This window comes from Lolium rigidum, chromosome 2 (assembly GCF_022539505.1).
Source record: "Lolium rigidum isolate FL_2022 chromosome 2, APGP_CSIRO_Lrig_0.1, whole genome shotgun sequence".
NCBI lineage: Eukaryota > Viridiplantae > Streptophyta > Magnoliopsida > Poales > Poaceae > Lolium > Lolium rigidum.
The window spans coordinates 87,211,659-87,231,184 of record NC_061509.1 but is presented as its reverse complement, the minus strand read 5'-3'; the positions used below and the strand labels follow the sequence as shown (position 1 = coordinate 87,231,184).

The 19,526-nt window shown below is 43.4% G+C and overlaps 1 protein-coding gene and 1 long non-coding RNA gene across 5 annotated transcripts; both read right to left on the bottom strand.

Annotated features, from left to right (window-relative positions):
- Positions 1 to 1,945: 1,945 nt before the first annotated feature.
- On the bottom strand, positions 1,946 to 17,821 carry LOC124692053 (wax ester synthase/diacylglycerol acyltransferase 11-like). The gene is made up of 7 exons (XM_047225352.1): positions 17,585 to 17,821; positions 16,679 to 17,278; positions 9,114 to 9,180; positions 8,952 to 9,028; positions 8,517 to 8,732; positions 2,302 to 2,439; positions 1,946 to 2,119 (listed from the first exon to the last, which is right to left on the bottom strand). Exons 1-7 carry the CDS (start codon positions 17,819 to 17,821, stop codon positions 1,946 to 1,948), a joined length of 1,509 nt encoding a protein of 502 aa, XP_047081308.1.
- Positions 3,951 to 7,478, bottom strand: LOC124692054. Of its 4 annotated transcripts, none has more exons than XR_006999282.1 (4): positions 7,363 to 7,478; positions 6,558 to 7,268; positions 6,069 to 6,220; positions 3,951 to 5,501 (listed from the first exon to the last, which is right to left on the bottom strand). It is a non-coding gene; the product is annotated as an uncharacterized LOC124692054 (long non-coding RNA). The 4 variants fall into 4 exon arrangements; XR_006999283.1 differs by having other exon boundaries at positions 3,951 to 4,658; positions 5,335 to 5,501; positions 6,558 to 7,466; XR_006999284.1 differs by having other exon boundaries at positions 3,951 to 4,479; positions 5,335 to 5,501; positions 6,558 to 7,466.
- Positions 17,822 to 19,526: the final 1,705 nt, after the last annotated feature.

Sequence of the window (19,526 nt, the reverse complement as noted above, 5' to 3'; positions counted from 1 at the left end):
GCGTGCGGTGGCGCAGATCAGGTATAGCGGAACTGGCAAAATGAATATGAATTACAGTTCCGCTGTACGGGATGTGAATGGTGCCACCACACAGCGCGTGAAAATCACATTTTCAGTGTCTTCTACTCGCGCATATACGGGCCCAGGGTTTACGGGATCTGCTAGATACTCTTACTCTCTCTTGAATCTCAACTCTTCTTCATTCCGAGAGTGTCTCCGTTCTTCCTTGTCCGTCCCATGCATGACTATATTCTGGGACCACATCGTGCTATTGATTTAATGGAGTATCCACTTAATTAATGGGTATTAGCGACGAGTTGTACCTGGAAAGAAGAACCGGTAAAAAACGCTCCGCTCCCTCGGGTCGCCCCCACCAGGTGACCAGGAGCGAAACCATAACACTCCCTCGCCGGTCCCCTCCTCCTCCTTCTCGTTGTTCCCAGAGGTTGCCGCCAGACAAGGCCGTGCGGCATCGGTGAAGGGGGAGCCGGGATCTCGCACCTCACGGTCCGGCGTAGGCTGCAGAGAGGGATCTACCCGTCCTGGTCAGGGGCATCACCGTTGGAGTTCGATGCTCTACGGTGGCACCGGCCCATGCTCCCTTGCACCACCACTGCCCTCTCTTGACGCTCCACCAGTGGGCAAGGCGGCCGGCATGGCTAGCCCAACCAGCTCTGGCCAAAAGGGTTTGGTCAGGCTGGTGCTCGCCCGGTGGTTGTCTGCCCCGATCTGGTGGTGTGGTGGAGCATGGGTCATGGCTATCGAGGCAGGGGCCTTTGGCAGCATGGGCGACAATGTTCCTGGGAGCGCGGCGCTCGCGGGTGCATGCCGGCTACCCTATGCGGTCGAGGCCGTTGGCATAGAAATAGCTGTGCCGACGGCCACTGTCGTCATACTGAAGCCATCAACACATCTATAGCTACACTGACGGCGGCTGTCGGCTCCACCTGGCCGTCGGCACATCATCTTGATACATGGCACCGGTGACACATAAGTTGACGGGCACCAGACGGCTTGAGTTCTGCCGACGGCTAGGCCATCAATATCGCTAACATCTATTTTCCAACTTTCTAACTTCCCTCTTTTATTTCAACTTGCTCAATTATGTTTGCAGCTATTTTTTTTGTTACATGATACTTTTTATTTCTAGTAACATATCACATTAAATGAAATAATAAAAAATTGCATTTTATAAAGAGATTCCAATTTTTATCCCCCGGGTGTGAACCCCTTCACACGCACATGCGCTGGCACTTAGAAAAGTTTTGAGAACGTATATGGGAAACTCTCGCTTCGGGTCAACCGGAGAGAGAATCTTGAGGTAAGATGGATCCATCCTTGTTATGACATGTTTCTATGACCTAACCAAGCTCAAATAAAGGCATAAGTACACTGGGGTACCGCCGTTTGGATCGAGTCAAAGTTGTAGACCGTGCAGTCAACGGGTTAGGGTTTCGCTGAATCCCACTCCTTGAAGGGTAAGAATGCCCCTAAAAATTGTGTGTGTCCATATGGTGTGTACAAAAGTGTGATGGGATGTTGGTACACCCAATATTGAACATCCCCTTGTGACCGGCTTCACGCACGTGCGATGGCGACAGTTAGGAAGGTTCTGGAGACGTGTATGGAAACTCCCCTACGGAGCCAACCGAAAGGAATCTTGAGATAAGATGGATCTATCCTTGTTACTACATGTTCCTACGACCTAACCAGAACTTTGAATTGAAACTCCTGCTTCCATCAACAAACATATTAACATAAATCACCTTAGGTACAACACTTGGGATACAATCCATTGAAAGCCTTTAGATACAACACTTAGGATAGGTTCTGTGTCATCTTACAAATATAGGTTTTACGCAACAATTAAATGGAGATTATATATGATGGTACATTTTGTGATACAATGAACTGGGATTGTCTTCAGTGCACACAGCAACGCCCTTTATGCCTTCTGATTATGATTACGCTTTTCAAGGCCCGTAGCTGCATCCTTAATACGCTTGAGGGATTCAGCAAAGTCATCAAGAAGGTCATGACAGTCTGGGAATTGTGCCTCGTCCACCGATAGTACTATTCTGACGGTGTTGACGTAACTTTGATAATTCACGACTATGGCCTAGACAAGCAAGCAGAAGAAAGAATCAGACATTTCTGCTTCAGGCAGAAAAAACATTATACCAATTACACGACCAATTACACGTCCTATTTACATTTCTGCTTCAGGCAGAAAAAACATTATACCAAGTAAAGATACCAACATGTAAGTTCTGCTGCACACATATAATTTTGAGGACTTACTTCTTCTGGTACATAGGTCGTAGGAGCAATGAAAACAATCGGGTGCCCATAAAACTCCACCTGTTCAACCGGGCCAATGGTGTTCGAGAGCGAGGTGGTAGTATGGGAGATCATACGATTGAAGATAGCAGCACCGGCCTGTTTTGATTCGAACGTTAAAATGCTACTAGATGGCAAGCGCGCTTCGCCGCGCCGCCTAAAGTACGCTTGGGCATCATGCAGTAGGGTCGTTGGATTCTCATGTTTTCATCTGACTGTTGTAAGGAGTCTACTATTTGAAGAGATGAACATACACCTTCGTTTCTGAATATAACACAATTTTAGGACGATCTATGAAATTCTTAATTGAATAAAGGCAAGATGACATAATTGTACACTTTTGCTCATTTCAGGCAAAACTACAAATAAGAAATAAGATATAATTAACAACCCCCCAATTTAAGTACCAAGAGATCAAAGGATCATATATTAGGCTACTCTAAAGGGTGATGGGTTAATGCACCCATTTCATGCCAAAGTCCTAATACTATGATGTGCTTTTTCAGGAGGCTTGTTTTTCTACCACTTGTAGAAACAGATCTTTCCAGATACAAAGTATTCTTCACCATCGTCAAAGAATAGCATACATAAGAGGTGTGTGTTGTGGTATGATTCCTGCCGAGCATTTAACAACAAATTTGAAAATATAAGCGACTTTTGTTTTCTAATTGTATAGCATTGTCAGAAATAAAAATATATTACATACGAACAAATGTGACTGAATGATTATTTCCAATTATAGAAACATTGATGATAGTTGCACTGAGTCCTAGAGGCGAAATAAGCAGGGTCACAATCTACTATTTGCTCAATGTAGACATTTGTGCGTGTATGTACTTAGCATCATGTAGCAGAAAGCGGTGAGCTGATTATTTCATACTGGTTTACCAACAGTTACTGGTCGCAGTGGCTTCTCACTGCACATAAACACCGAAAGCTTAGTGCCAGAACGCAATATTTCTTGCTTATTTTTGCTGAAGCATTTTAAACCAAGTGGCCCATTGACCAACCAGTACATCCACTCTTTCATATTCCTAATGGCAGTGTCATTATTTTTGTAATGATGAACTGATTCCTGTAAATTTTGTTTTAATGAAAATAGATTTAATATTAGAAATCTAAAAGCTGGTGCTCATGCTAATGTATCACTTGTCCGCAATGATATGAAGAATAGATTTGACACCCATTCACTTTTTTAGAAACCGTACATTAAATTAGCAAATATGCTTACAGCAGTTAACGACAAACTCCGGCTCGCAGTTGTTACTCAACACTTAAAAATTAAGACACACAGATCCATTGAATTTCTAGTCAAAATAAGAATATCCCGGTAAAAGTATACATGCATGTAGAGCCAATCATGAAACAGTTTTTTTCTCCTAAAGATGGATAGCCCTGTTTTTGTCGGCTCTGAACATTTTGTATAAGAAATAGTACTGCACAAGAAGTGTATGTAAAGATAAATAAGTAGCTGCCAAAACATGGCCTTCGCCTCCATTTCTCAAAATCCAATTCATTATGCAGAGATATATTAACTCATGTTACCCGAAAAACCTCGAACTCTTTATTTCTGGGACAACTGCGCCATTCAACCTTCTTTTTTTTTAGAACACAGCCATTCTACCTTTCCCAGCCTGCTTATGTGTACCTCAAATCTGCTGGAACAGACTTCAGTAAATAGATTGCTATGATCTGTAAGAAATGTAGTGCACGTAAGTTGTACTAAAACTGAACCTTCCAAATTCCCAGTTTTGTAAATTTGTCTGATGTAGTCATAGACAATTTTAAAAATAGGAGCCACAGATTGCAAGGAATAGGAATTACCAGTGAAGTATACGAAATAACTATAGCTTACCCTACATACTGCGCCCAACAGTGAAGTGCATCTTATAGCCAAGTGGTATTATTGTATTATCACAAAGACCATTCCCAAAGGTTGAAACTGTTCTAAAATCATTTTATTTGGAAGAGAATATAATATATGAGAACCCCTAGGCACAGCTAGCTATCAAACTGAAATAATTGAGTTCAAAAGATTTTATTACTCTAGGAACATCCATTTCCCAGACTCCGAGAGCATCATGTGCAGAGTCTGAATCAAGCATTCCAGAATGCATATGAGAACAGAACAAAACGCACCTGCAAATATGAGTCATATTTATTTAATAAAGTCTTGTGTGTGCAAGTCATATAAGCTGCCGAGTATGAGTCATATGAAAATATAACAAAATGCACCTGTAAGTATGGGGAATATTAAATTCGGAGGGTTGCTAGTCCAGTATTTTCTGTTGACTACCACTGTGCAACCCCGGTGTAATCTAAAAAAAAAATTACTTTTAAGTTTTTCTATAAAGAAACATAAATATCTATATCAGACTGTTGTCACTTACCAACACCTCAAACACATGATGAATTATTTGATTCTATTTTATGCCCTTCGTTTTTTAATCACAAATCAAATAATGGTAGTCGTCTCAATTTCTAACTTCTAAGTTTTTCTCGAAGAAACAAAATATACCAAAGCATCACCCCGCAAAAATAAATACCAAAGCATCTAACTTCCTTGAAATCAAACTCTAGTTCTTTGTAATAGATATTTCCAACAACATGATGTCAATGCAAATCTTGTTCTAAACAGCTTAATGGCAATGCGAAGCATGTGAAAAATATTTCTAATAAAGCTAGTGACATCACAGAACTGCTAAAAGGAACATGCCAAGAACATTTGAAATACAACATATCTAAAAACCACAACATATCGATTCATACTGTATTGCGATTTCTATACTTGCATGAAAATGTAACCATTAAGAGTTCTTTTCCTAACCACCAGGGACTCAATCCAAACAGGTGCCCAAAGCATGAACTTGCATACTCTTATCACCAAAATATCACATGTAAATTATGTGCAGTAATGAGAAAAACTAAATTCCATACTTAACACTAAGAGGCGGCACTCTTTCAGAAACCAACTGAGCATACTGAAGTTCATACCTATTGATTTGCTTGCTCTACCTATACACCCAGGAGCGTCACGACAGAGGGTGATGCCGTGCAGTGCCAAGGTGATGTCTTTGGCCCATTCTTGTTAGAAGTGAAATAAACTCCTGACTTTAGGTCCAGTTAAGATACACTCTCTATCTCCTCGTCCCTCTCTATACCTGCAGCTTACTAAAACTCACATTAGTATACCTCGCCAATAACTATGCCGTATGAACAAATTATAAACTTGGAAACGCCGAAGAACATATTCAAGGTAGACACTTCTAAATTTTCATATATTATGGAAACACGTGCATCTACTGCATCTACAACGAAACATCTCAAAACATCTGAAGCCCCATAGAAACACCAATAGGAAAGCATAGAATAGAGGTGTTTCATAACCAAACTAAAGCATCATTCAACTATAAGCATTGGAGTTTATATTATTGTATTGTTCCAAGAAACTATCAAACGGAATCTGCACCGCAGGGAAATCAATTAACTTGCATTTAACTAATGAAAGCAATCAGCTTACACCTAGCTGATGTGAAACCTAGACTAACTACAAAGACACGCCCCAAGATAGTATCAGTGCCTAGCCTCACCCTTACCAACGACGGCCACGCCCAGCCTTGTACTTCAAGCACGCCTTGAATCAGGTGTATGAGAAAAGAAGCCTTGGGTGGAGGCCTTGGGTGGAAGAGAAAAGAAGCCCACCAGATGGGAAGGAGGCGAATGCTCACCTGCCCTTGCTAGACGCGTTGGCGGAAGCAGCAGCAGAGCGAGCACGTCGTTGCAGCTCTACCGACAACAGCGGGGATATAGGCCTTGGATTCTGTACTGATGGGCACATCAACACAGTGGAGCGGATCAGCACCAGGAAGACTATGGAGAGCTGCAAGAACACCATTGTTATTGAGCAGTTTTGCTATGCCACCTGTATGATAAGACATGCATAAATAACACTCCAATATCCATTCTTATAAAATTTTACATAGGAGAGACCAAGTGGCTGAAGAACAATTACCAACATTTAGTCAATCCGTGCATAATGCAAGCAAGTAAACGGCATTTTGTTTTCGCTCATGCGGGCATGTGGCCGAATATCTAATAAAAAAGAACGGAAGGAAGCTAAGAAAATTTCATGCGCTATATGGTATAGCCTAGAGCAAAAAATATAGAAGCAACTTAAAGTAATAAACTCACCAAGTTACTGAGACTTAAAAATATACCTTCTGATAGTTTCAGCTGCTCTCAGTTCAATGAGTACAACATGGAAGCCAGAATCCAGATAGACTATTTTGACTGATTCAGAATAAAATCATATGCATGTTCAGAAATTGACATGTACTAAAGGAACAGAATAATGTGTAAAACCAGAGATATGGATTCCTAGCTAGGATGACAATTAGAATAATGTTCTTTCTAAATGGCATCGCATTTGTATGAATACTCTTAGAATTTACAGAATATATACAAAAACACCTTAAGTTTAGACCAAAGGAAGTTCCTTGTTATTTGATAGGTTGGGCTGAAATTCACAAATGAAGATTCTAATTCCCAACCGTGCAACTCCTCTTTCTCCATTTTCCCATACAACAAAATTGGAGACATAAACACTAATTCAAGCAAATATATGTCCTCCAAATCTACAAAAAATAGACAATCTAATATGAGGGATTAACTAATCCATTGGCTCTTATTCAGTCGTTGTCGTAGATACTTCACAAGGAAATTATGAGTGAATTAATCAGCATGCACATTAATTACATAACCCAGTATTGCACAAAGAAAAATAGCTTCCAAATCTCACCATATAGATAAATCTTTCCAAATCGAATTATGAAAAATACCACATTAATTCACCTGACAGGGAACATATCAAGAAAGCATCTTCTAACTGATGGATCCATCCGCTCTCACTGCTTCGTTTTCTGCAACCTCTACAAAATCCATGGAAAATATCTTGTGAACCGTGAAGTGCAACAAAATTAATGGATGGAACGGACAGATCGAAGATGCAGTCTTGGCACAAACCACGGTGTGTATCATGTAGACAGAGATACAATGATTGCTCGAGGGAGTCTAGAGCTTGTTCGTTTGGGACTCGAGGAGAGGCGTGCCGGTCCTGTCGAGGGCGACAACAGTACGTACGTCAGACTACTCCTCGTCGTCCGCAGGGAGCACCACGGTGAGTATCCCGAGCGCCAGCGCGAGCAACTCGGCGAATAACTACAGCGCCGTGGCGCCTAAGAGCTCGCCCCAAGACAGATCGAGCTCGTGCCCGAACGACCATGGCCAGGACCGGAGGAGTTTGGGAGGCGGAACGGGTGTCCGCCGGCGGCACGCAGAAGGTGGGGAGGCGGCGCAGGGGCTCGCAGGCAGCGTGCGGGAGGTTGGGCGAGGGCGGCAGCCAGCGCGCAGGAGGTGGGGGAGGCGGCGGCCGTCGCGCTGGAGGTGGGGGAGGCGGCGGCCGGCGCGCTGGATTAGGGCGGTGACGGAGGCGAGGGATTGGGGTCGGGGAAGAGAACCCGTTGGGTTGGTCGGCACGGGAGAGAATGTGAGCCATTTTTTACCGCATGCACTTTACCCAGCATTTGCTGATTTTAGCGGGGCCAAGACGTCAGTGAACGAATTACATATAGCAGAGGTATCATTAAATTGCTTCAATCTACCCGAACTGATGATCCTACCCGTTCGTAGCCACAATCTGACGGCTGAAGAAGCGCGCGTGAGGGTGTCTCAGCAAGCTGGGTATACAACAGCCTTAAATGATGTAAATAATAAGCATCCACATTGGTCCATCGGATGTGTTGGCGATGGAGGTGTCCAGAAAATAACAAGTGGACGGTACTCACATTTTTGAGAAAACGGAGGACCATACTCAGATTTGGTTTCTGATTTCAAACCTTGTGATTACACTATCTTGTTCTTTTTGATAATGTGACGATAGGTCGTCTAAATTGCAACAAAGATAATAATGGAGTGCTCACTAGTACTAGCTTTTTAGGCTTAATGATGATACCATGCAAACATCAGTTACCCTTGAGTTCGTTTCAACAAAAAAAATAGTTACCCATGAGTATTTTGAATTCTCCACAGGGCCTTACAGTACGAAGTCAGTGTACTAGTGCATTCTTGCCAATAAGTAAAACAAATTAATGGTTAAATAAAAAAAAGACCAAATGTACCTTAGGTCCAAAAAGTTTGAAGAACACTTCTGCAGCTACATGTGTGAATGCCACTTCAAACGAGCTCTTCTTTCGGTCCACAGTAATCTTGGCCTTGCGAACGTAGTCGAGTGGATCGCTGTGCCTGGCTATACGTAGTGGAAGGAGGATGAAGCCAATTTCATTTCCCCATTTTACGTCACTTGCTTTCCCAGACTTTATCATATTTACACATGCCTGCTCATGGTAGTGAGGATGGAATTAGCATAATCAATTCTCTCTCCCGTCAATTTATGACTGACCTTTAATTGTCTATTTCTACCATAAATCTGATCATAAAGAATATCACAAATTTATCTAAATTTAGATGTATTTAGATACTCTTTAGTGTATAGATATATCTAAATTTCGATAAATTTTTGACGTTCTTTTATAAACAGAGTGTGTAGTTCTTACGTGCAGGCTTGTAGTCGGCCGCAAATTGACGGGAAGGATTGATCGCAAACGGATCTCCTGGTTAGTTTCGGTGTTACCTAAAAGGGCCAGGGAGGAATGCAAAACACAGTTAAAAGCAGCTTCAAATGATGCGGGAACACTATATTATTATCTCGCCAATACCTGATTTCCGGTAGTAATATTGTGATAGGGCAGCGTCAGTGACTCCGACTAACACATCATTTACTGTCTGTATGAGCAAAAACATGCATGGAGAAAATTCCCACGGAATTATATTATTTAACAGATGTCAGATCAATATAGAGAAAAAACTAAATTCGTTGAAGACAATAAAAATGTTCTTTTTTTTCTAGGAAGACAATACTCCTAAAAATGTTGTCAAAAGAGAGCGGCATGAAGCAATTTGGGGCTGGAATCCATCTGATAAATTAATTGCGTGTGGCTAATTCGTACTGAGAATTGGCTAAGCCAAGTGATGCCATCTTAAGATTTTGTACGGAGTACTACATAATCCATTGGTAACGTTAGAGTATTTATACGTGGAGATAGATTAGGACTCTAAATTTTCTTGTATTACAAGTCTACCCCTCCAGTTTACTTCTCTATATACCCACTAGTAAAAAACGGCTAAAGGATTTGACATTTAGTACCGGTTTCCTTACGAACCGGTACTAAAAGTTGCGAACCAGTACTAAAGGTTGCATTACTACCGGTTTCACTGCACAGGGCGACGGCAACCTTTAGTACCGGTTCGTTGGAATATTTAGTACCTGTTCGTGATACGAACAGATACTAAAGGGTTTCACGCCAAATTTGAGACAGAGGTGGGGCTAGCGCTGCACCTTTAGTACCATTCGTATAAAGAAACGATACTAAAGGTCTCCAGCCTTTTTTTCCTCCCCACGCACCCTCCACCCCCTTCCCCCGGTGGATCGACTTTTTTGCTTTGTAAAATACAAAAGTAAATGATAGAAAATTCAAAAAATAAAATTCTTCGAGATTTTTGTATGTTATGCAACCTACAATTTCGGCGAATTTTGAGAATCTAAAAATGGTCAAACCGCTTTTCTGGTTGCATACGATATCGGAAAAAAGTATAATATATCGAAATCATCGGAAAAGTTACATCCAATAAAAATTTCATTAAGTTCACCGTGTAAATATGGATTTGGCTTAAGTCAAACTTCATTAAGTTCGACCAAGTCCCTAAAAATTGTAGCAATATTTATTGCACTAAATTAATATTGCTATATTCGTCATAAAATTTGATGTCACTTGTATTGCTATTTTTGTGTAAATTGTTAGTCGAATTTAAAAATGGTTGACTTCCAAAAAAATGTACACTTATTCGTGGATGGAGGGAGTATACCAAATTATATGGGTTAAGGATGTATAAATGGTATCTTTGCATTTATTTTGCAAATCTCTTCATTTTCGCATATATTTATACAATTTTTCTAGACATTATAATTTAAAAAGTCATAGTCAGACTTGTAAGTTGTTGACCACCAAAATTTAAGGGGGGCATATATTTTGGGACCGAAGGAGTAGTAGTTTGCATTTATTCGGGCCCTCACAATGTATAATAATTATATTAAATTACAGTCGGGTCAGGTGGTTAGCTCGAGCAGGAGTTTAGCTCGACGACATGTAACCCGGTTCTAGTTCGGTGTTAATTGTGTTTGAGGCTCATAGCTCCTTCTATAAAAATATGCCCTAGGCGACTAGTGCGCATGTGTCTTGTTCTTTTTTTAATTTTATTTCGCTCCTAGTGAACATTTTGCCAATGTTTATCATATTCTATCAGGGTTTGCCCGGTTAGCCAATTTTTAGATTCTCAAAATTCTAAATCGAAATATGAAAGCAGGAACATTTTAGTTTTCGCCTGAAATTCAGGATTTTATATATTTTTTAGTTTTTTTAAATTTAAAATAATATTTCCTTCCTGCATAAATATTACTATTACTTAACCATAAAGGTTAGTAAATTTTTAGATTTACAAATTTTCAAGTTTTAGATTTTGTAAAAAAAAATTAAAATATATTTAAAAATAAAAATAGTTAAAAATGTATTGATTATTTATTTATTCAATATTATTTTTATATCTTTACTTTTGTTTATTAAAATAATCATGTGGAATTCAAACAATAAAGAAGTGTGATATTGTGACCAACATGTTAATAGGATTGATATGATACTACTATCAATAATATGCGCGCGAAGCACTTGGAAGTGAGATGGGAAGGAACTCGGAAGTTAAATGTGCTAATGGTGGAGTAGTGGGAGGATGGGTGACCGAGCTGGAAATTTGTCCACGAGTAAATAATTTTACTAGAGATAAGTGTAGTTAGAGACTAAACTTGTCAAATAACTAAAATATTAGAAATTCTAAAAAATAGATAAAAAGAGGGAGTGAAAAATAATTCGAAAAAATAGATAAAAGGAGGGAGTGAAAAATAGATTAAAAAATTGATATAAAAAATGGCACCGGTACCCTTTAGTACCGGTTCTTGTTACAAACCGGTACCAAAGGTCTCCAGCCCCGTGGGCTCCTATGTGCCCACGTGGAGGCATCTTTAGTACCGGTTCGTAATGAACCTGTACGAAAGGGAAGACTTTAGTCCCGAATCAAGCCCTCTGGAACCGGTACTAAAGGGGGGTTTTGTATTAGTAACCGCACAAGGGTCACCACAATGAACATGAAATTACTATTAGGGTTATATATTTTTTACATGGTATTAGAGCGGTTAATCTAACGATGCAGATCCTAGGTCCTCCCACCATCTCCGCATTGTGTCGCCCTCGGCGGCGTGGCACCCAATCAAAATCAAAGATTAGATTTATTTTTAGATTAGATTAGATACAATTTTCGAAATTCACACTTACATAGATTAGTCCCAATTAGCCGCAAAATAAATCCCTAGATTCTCAAATTTCCCTAAGTGCAGAAATCGGCTCAAAACATCTTCGCGCACGACGGCGCATGTCTAAGATCTGTATGGTACGATCAAGGAGCTGCATCGGCCTTGTCCGGCTCTACAACCACGCGTAGGACAGGAGCGACGCGGCCAGGCTACGAAGACGTGGTGCACCTGTGAAGATTGCTCGAGGCGGCGTAAATATCCGAGGAACACCGCGGAGAACATCCATCTCGACATCAAGTGGGCACCAGTGTTCACGCTCGTGACATCGCGGGCTCGCGGCAGCAGCGGCTCGTAGCCTCGACTCTCCACTTGCGGGAGCGGCACGCATGCAACACCGTCGTCCCGGATCGGGAGCACGGCGGCACGCTGCCGGCACACGCGACAGCCCGAGGGTGCATAAGCAGAGACGAAAAGCCGGCGCTTTTAGTGTACATACTATGTGTATAGTAGTAGGCTTTATGATGGTAGTTGTCGGCATTATGCCGTGGTTTGGCGACATGCTGAGAGGCGGACTCCAGATCTCCTGGCTAGGATATAGATTCAACTGGTTCTCTTCTTCCTTGATGTGGTGCTCCCGTGGTCAGAGACAGAGGCGTCTAGGCGGCAGAGGGCTAGCTCCTCCATAAATAAAGGTGGGAATGGGATTTCTTCTGTGCTCATCATGGTGATGAGGGGGAGTAGAGGGACTTCCTTCTTCTGCTGGTGGGAGGGCAGGCATGCCGCAGGATAGCTGGGAAGCTGCTCCCGGGAGTTCATCCACGGATGCCCGTCATCAGCAGCCGCTTAACATGGTCGTCAGGTGACCGCTCCCATCCTCCTCGGCTTCGGTTTCTTCCAGCCAGCGATTGAAGGTGTTCAATAACCTCCAGGCTTTGATGCCATGTCGGAGGCCCTCTTTCTTCACCGCAGTTGGCTCCCGGAGCTTCGCCCGAATTGGTTCTGTCCTCGGCGGCGAGGTTATTGACTGTGTGGTGGTGCGGCAAAGCGGTGGATTTGGAGTTGGACCCGATGGCATTTCTTCGGCAACTTTTAGGTTCCTTAGTGCAAGAAGTTTGGGCTTCTTTGCAATTTACTTTTTTCCTTTGGTCCTTTCTATAATTGTTATCTCACTGAAAACTTCTAGGTCCCTATGAGACCATCCTCTGTTAAAAAAAAAGCAGAGACGAAAGCGACCACACGCATGCCCGTATACGACAGCAACCGACGTACGGCAATCAAGCTCCATCGAGTTCGAGCGCCTATCCAGGATCAATTATGTTACTACGTGCTGGACTTGCCTAACATGTATGCTCGCGTGAAGATGCATGTGGACTTTTCACGTGACTATGCTTAGATCTACAATTTCATTATTTTTTTGCAGTCTAAAATACACAGTATTTTCAATTGAAAATTGTCACTATTATGAGATATGTTACCGGAAAGTACCATGTGCACATGAGCACAAGTGCTCCTTAGACTTTTGTATTTTTGAAATTTTTCAAAACCTCGCTCTTTTATGTTTCCAAAAATTATGGCATTAAATATGTAGATAGATTTAGACACGAGGAGTGTAGTCAAAAAAGTCCCATTAAAAAATACTTTGTATTTTGAAAAATACAAAAAAGACAAATTTCTAACTATAAATAGTAGTACAATTGTACGTATATTTTGTCAGCTTACTGTCAGAAATTTGTTTTTTTTGCATCTCCCAAAATATAACGTATTTTTTGACGAGACTTTTTTGATTCCAATCTTCGTATATACATCTATTTACATATTTAATGTCATAATTTTTGAAAGCAGAGAAATATGAGAATCTGAAATTTTCAAAAATTCAAAAGTGAAGGGAGCACTGACTCCCATGTGCACAAAATCCTTGTCCATATGTTACTAGCTATATCATGATTTCTTTTAGATATTTCTAAAACTTAGAAATATAGTTTTCAATTTTTTTAAATAATGAGATAACCGGTGTTCATGTGCACCAAATCTTTATCCCGGATCAAATCGCCACTCATGCTGCCTAGCTGAAGCTATACAAGCAAGATGCCTAAAACCACCGCACTAACCACCGGCACCGACAATCTGCACCAACACCAACTCTCCATTAGATATCACCAAGCCGAACCACTTATCACTACTAGAAAAAAGGCTATTAGTGGCGCACCTCTTTTTGTTACCAGTGACGCACCATGGTGGACCACTATCACGTCATTGGTAACAACTAGTAGCGATGCACATGGTGCGCCACTGGTATCTGGCTTAGCAGTGGCGCACCATGTGGTGTGCTACTACTAGCTGCCTTGTGCGCCACTGCTAAAAACACTAGGTGCACAACTAGTAAGTAAATAGGTGCACCACTGCTAAAATTTAAAATCTGGATCTGGAGTAAGTAAATAGGTGCACCACTTTTTTCAATATTATTTTACTTTTTTTGTATTGTTCATGTTCATGTTCATCCTCATAACCTAGAAGTTGGTCGGAGGAGGGAGAGGATGGAGTAGAGAGGGAGGAGTCGAGAGAGTGGAGGAGAGGATGGAGGAGAGGATGGAAGAGAGATGGAGAAGAGGATGGATCGAAGACCACCGGAGAGGATGGAGGTGCACCGGAGAGGATGGAGGTGCACCGGAGAGGTTGGAGGAGAGCCGGCCGAGAGGAGGCCGAGGTGCACCGGAGAGTTTAAAGGAGAGGAGAAGATGGAGGAGAGGAGAGGATTGAAGAGAGGAGAAGGAGGAGAGGATGGAGTAGAGGATGGAGGGGGACATAAAGAGGAGACGATGGAGGAGTGGATGAAGAACGAGGAGACAAAGAGGAATGTGTGGAGGAGGAAGGAGGGAGATGTGTGGTGGATAAAGGTAGGTGGCCAGCCATACAATTGAAATTTCAAGGGAGAGAAGTTAGTAGTGGGCCATTGCTAAAATAAATCGAGGGCCAATTCAAATTTTAGAGGTGGGAAGGTTAGCAGTGGCGCACCACAACAAAATTGAGTTTTTTTTTCCTGAAATCTTAAAGCTGAAAAAACTCCTATTCCTTTCCAATTTTTGGGAATAAAAAAATTGCTATACGTCCAGAGGGTGTTGAAATCGGATGTAAAAAAATTCGAAGATACATTTTCATATAGTTTTTTTTTCATCGAAGGTCGTATACAACCAGAAAAGATCTTTTACCGATACATGATGCACTTTTCATAAAATAGTCAAAATTCATTTTTGTTAATTTCTCCTGTAATTAAGTGACATAACACATAGTCATCTCGAAAGATTTTATTTTCTTAATTTTTTATCATTTTGTTTTATTTTTTGAAAATTAGAAAGGTGGTTCAGGACACTGCTAAATGGTGCTTAATATTTCCAGCACCCCTAGACATAGCAATGATCGATGCTCCATATACAGGTGCACCACTGCTACCTCAAATGACAATGGCGCACCTGTACATGGTGCACCATTTCTATGTCTAGGAGTGGATCAAACTTTGGTCAAATATAGTAGTGACACACTATTCACTAGGTGCCCCACTGGTAACTATGATAGCAATGGATCACCATGTAGAGGTGAGCACTGGTGCACCGCTAGCATGGTGCGCTACTGCTAGTGATGTTATGGCTAGACTCTTTTCAAGTAGTAAGACTACGCCAGGCTACGAGCTACAAGATCTTCATCGAGTATACACGAGAGGTAACGACAACACTAACCACACGCCGGGCCGATGTGGAAAGACGAAAATTCTTCACTTCTCTGACAACATGATATTGACATCATCATCACCGCAAGGGACATCTCGAAGCGACCCACATTGTCGACACACGTTTTTCTCCGCCATCGCCGAAACATCACCGCTAAGGTCTACATCACCATGGTCGTCATTGACATCTTTGTCAACACACCACCGCCACACAACATCGTCCACGTGTTGGACATACAAGATAGATCTACGACACGCTCTGAAAGTACAACTAGAAGGCACGACGCCAGCATTGACCGCGTCCCACGACACGACACGAACGATGGCATTGACCGCGTCCGATGGCTAAGTATGCATTGACAAACCGGCGTCACAATTGTGTTGCCCCTACAGCCGCGCATATGGTTCTGGCAAAACCGTGTTGTGTCTGGTGGGCGTCCTCCAGTCCTAGCCAAACTGGTGCTCTCACTTATGACCGCGTCATCTGGCATATGCAAGACGCACCCGGCGGTACCTTTCAAGGTGCAAAACGCCGGCCATTACAGCAGCACCGTCCAAAAAAAGGGAAGAACAAAAACCCGCGCAACTTTTTGCGCCTTCGATGAAGAGAACTACACCACGTACGACGACTACATCATCGACCAGGACTACACCACGTTCGGCTACCTCGACAATGACATCATGACAATGCCTACAGCTACACATTGGCAAGAACTCCAGTCGACAGCGTCCGTGTCATCACCTGCGTCCATGACACTTCCGTTATGACTGCGGGAGGGAAGAGAAGGCACCAGAAGAGGACGCGTTGATGATGACAAGGAGAAGAAGAGGATGGAAACGCGAGGCTTCAAATCCAGTCCCAACGTAAAAAAATTTAGTACCAACTTTATTTGCAACTCAAAATATCAACCCACTAGCAACTGAAATAATTCCAGCCATAACCTCATTTGCTACTAAAAATGCAAATCTAACGGTTGAATGAGCTCTAACTTAATTTGATGGGAATTATATCAAAACACAATCAATCTATCTTCGATCTCTAGATCCATAGAGGATGCATCCTTATAGCGGAGTCGTATATATATATATATATTTGTTGAGATCGATATGGAAATAAATTCGGAAGATTTGAAATAGCTTACACAGTTGATGGCCTCTTTGACGAACTTGACGTCCTCAAGGCTAAGGCTCCGGTGCACGACGCGCTTGCGGCGGAACTCCGCATCGCCAATCGTGGTGAAGAGCGTATGCGAGTCTTTCAGGAAGAGTATCGTCGCGAAAAAGATGGCGACGTCTACCACGGTGTGCCACGCGAGCACGAGGAACGACCATACCCACCGGGTGAACTCGAGCGCGCCTGCGGACGCCGGCGGCCGTGGGCGTGCGTACACAGCGCCCGTTCGTTTGGGCGGCGGCGGCATGGCCGGCAGCCTCATAGGGTCGGCGGCGCTGCGCGTGCACGATATCAGGAGCGTGATGAGCGACATGCCGTCGCCAAGGGAGTGGTGCACGCGCAGCACGGCGGTGGAAGTGGCCTCTGAGGTCGGGATGTCGAGAAGGTGGAACTCCCAGAGCGGCCGGGAATTGTCCATGGACCGAGTGGACAGGGAAGCCACGTAGTCCTCCACAGCCATGTCCGGGTTCGCCGCCACGGCTGCCAGGTCCAGCGTTGGGCAGATGACGTGATGGTCCATGCTCACCGTCGTCGGCACCCACCGCAGGATACCGTCCTTGTCCCTCGCCTGCACCAGCGATAGAAACGCCGTCACGTACAAACATCAACGTTCCAATTCAGGTTGTGTGGTTTTCTTTAGCGCGTGGTGATTTAAGCATCTTTTGTTCGCCGTCGAAGTAAGAGAGTTTGTTGGTTTATCCAGTAAGTCGAGAAGCTGCCTGCACTGAGTTTGTATGTTTGTCATTTTGTTGTACTACTGGTTTTTGTCCAGTTTCATGTTAATTAATGGGTATCTTTCTTTCTTAATTAATAGATGGCCGTTTTAAAAATAATCTTCTACTCGTCTACTCGCTGAACTAGCGTACGTACGTACCTGGATGCTATGGAACCGTGGGTGGCATGCCATCCTAGCGCCGATGCCTTGGCGGATGACGGAGATGTTCGAGGGCGACGCGAGGCCCATGACGACGACGATAAACAAGTCCTCAACGAGCCTGGCGGAGGGGCTGACAGGCTCCCCCAGTACCTCACTGTCGTCTGCCGTTCGTCCTTCCTCTCTAGGCGCTGCTCCATTGGTCGACGTACGAACCGACAGCATCCGCTTTCGCATGGTGTCTGCTACCTCCATTCCTCTCGATGCCATGCTTCATAGTCCTGCGCTGTGCGCTGCACTGCCGTTTTTATTATGATCGACGTCGGTTGAGTCCAACTGCCAACGAAACAACAATAAAATCCGTACGGCAATCCCAATCCTAAGAAGAAACATTTCTATACAAATTTACTAGGAAGAATGACGCCCTTGGCTATTAGAGCATGTCTAACAGGTCCCGTATTTTTCTGCCCCGTAATACGCGAGTAGAGGGCCCTGTATCAAAAAAAAATGCTCACACATGAACCATTCCGTCTAGCAGACCCCATATTTCACTTTGTATATTTGAAAATTGCAAACCCCGGGAAATTTCTTCGATAGTTCACCACGTTCATAGTGATCATACATACGTATTTTACAAAATTGCGCGATCCTAATGGATCGCAACTTCTACGAAGCTCTCTAATCATCGAGGATGACAAATGGCGCATTGGCCTCCGCCTCCCGCGCCTCCATCTCCTTCACGGCGGCGATGGCCTTGTAGTAGCGCCCGCCTGCCGCGAACTCGCGGAGCTTCGGCGGCACGTAGAGGGCGCCGGCGTACCTGCACGCCGCACGCCGACTCCTAGCGGCGGAGAGCTTGCACTGGCGCCGCCACGCCTCCTCGAGCGTGTCCGGCGAGCGGGGTCGCTTCGATCCGGAGGCGGGTGATACGTCTCAAACGTATCTATAATTTCTTATGTTCCGTGCTAGTTTTATGACAATACTCACATGTTTTATATACACTTTATATCATTTTTATGCATTTTCCGGCACTAACCTATTAACAAGATGCCGAAGTTCCATTTCCTGTTTTCTGCTGTTTTTGGTTTCAGAAATCCACACAGGAAATATTCTCGGAATTGGACGAAACAAAAGCCCACGGTCTTATTTTCGACGGAGCCTTCCGGAACACCGAAGAGGAGACAGAGAGGGGCCACGAGGCGGCCACACCATAGGGGGGCGTGGCCCCACCCCTGGCCGCGCCGCCATATGGGGTGGGCCCCTCGAGCGTCCCCCGACTCTGCCCCTTCGCCTATATAATCCTTCCGTCGCGAAAACCCTAGTACCGAGAGCCACGATACGAGAAAAGTTATCGAGACGCCGCCGCTCGTCAACCCCATCTCGGGGGTTCGAAGATCACCTCCGGCACCCCGTCGGAGAGGGGAATCATCACCGGAGGGCTCTACATCACCATGCCCGCCTCCGGACTGATGCGTGAGTAGTTCATCCTTGGACTATGGGTCCATAGCAGTAGCTACATGGTTGTCTTCTCCTATTGTGCTATCATGTTTAGATCTTGTGAGCTGCCTATCATGATCAAGATCATCTATTTGTAATGCTACATGTTGTGTTTGTTGAGATCCGATGAATATGGAATACTATGTCAAGTTGATTATCGATCTATCATATATGTGTTGTTTATGATCTTGCATGCTCTCCGTTGCTAGTAGAGGCTCTGGCCAAGTTGATACTTGTAACTCCAAGAGGGAGTATTTATGCTAGATAGTGGGTTCATGCCTCCATTGAATCTGGGACAGTGACAGAATGTTGTAAGGTTGTGGATGTGCTGTTGCCACTAGGGATAAAACATCAATGCTTTGTCTAAGGATGTTTGTATTGTTTACATTACGCACAGTACTTAATGCAATTGTCTGTTGTTGGCAACTTAATACTGGAAGGGGTG

Excerpts from the sequence above, each read along its gene's own strand:
- LOC124692053 (XM_047225352.1), bottom strand. The coding sequence starts at position 17,821 with ATGCGAAAGCGGATGCTGTCGGTTCGTACGTCGACCAATGGAGCAGCG. Across the intron at positions 8,733-8,951 it reads GGCCGACTACAAGCCTGCAC|GCATGTGTAAATATGATAAA; the intron begins GTAAGAACTACA and ends TACCATGAGCAG. Across the intron at positions 2,440-8,516 it reads TCAAACTTTTTGGACCTAAG|GCCGGTGCTGCTATCTTCAA; the intron begins GTACATTTGGTC and ends GAATCAAAACAG.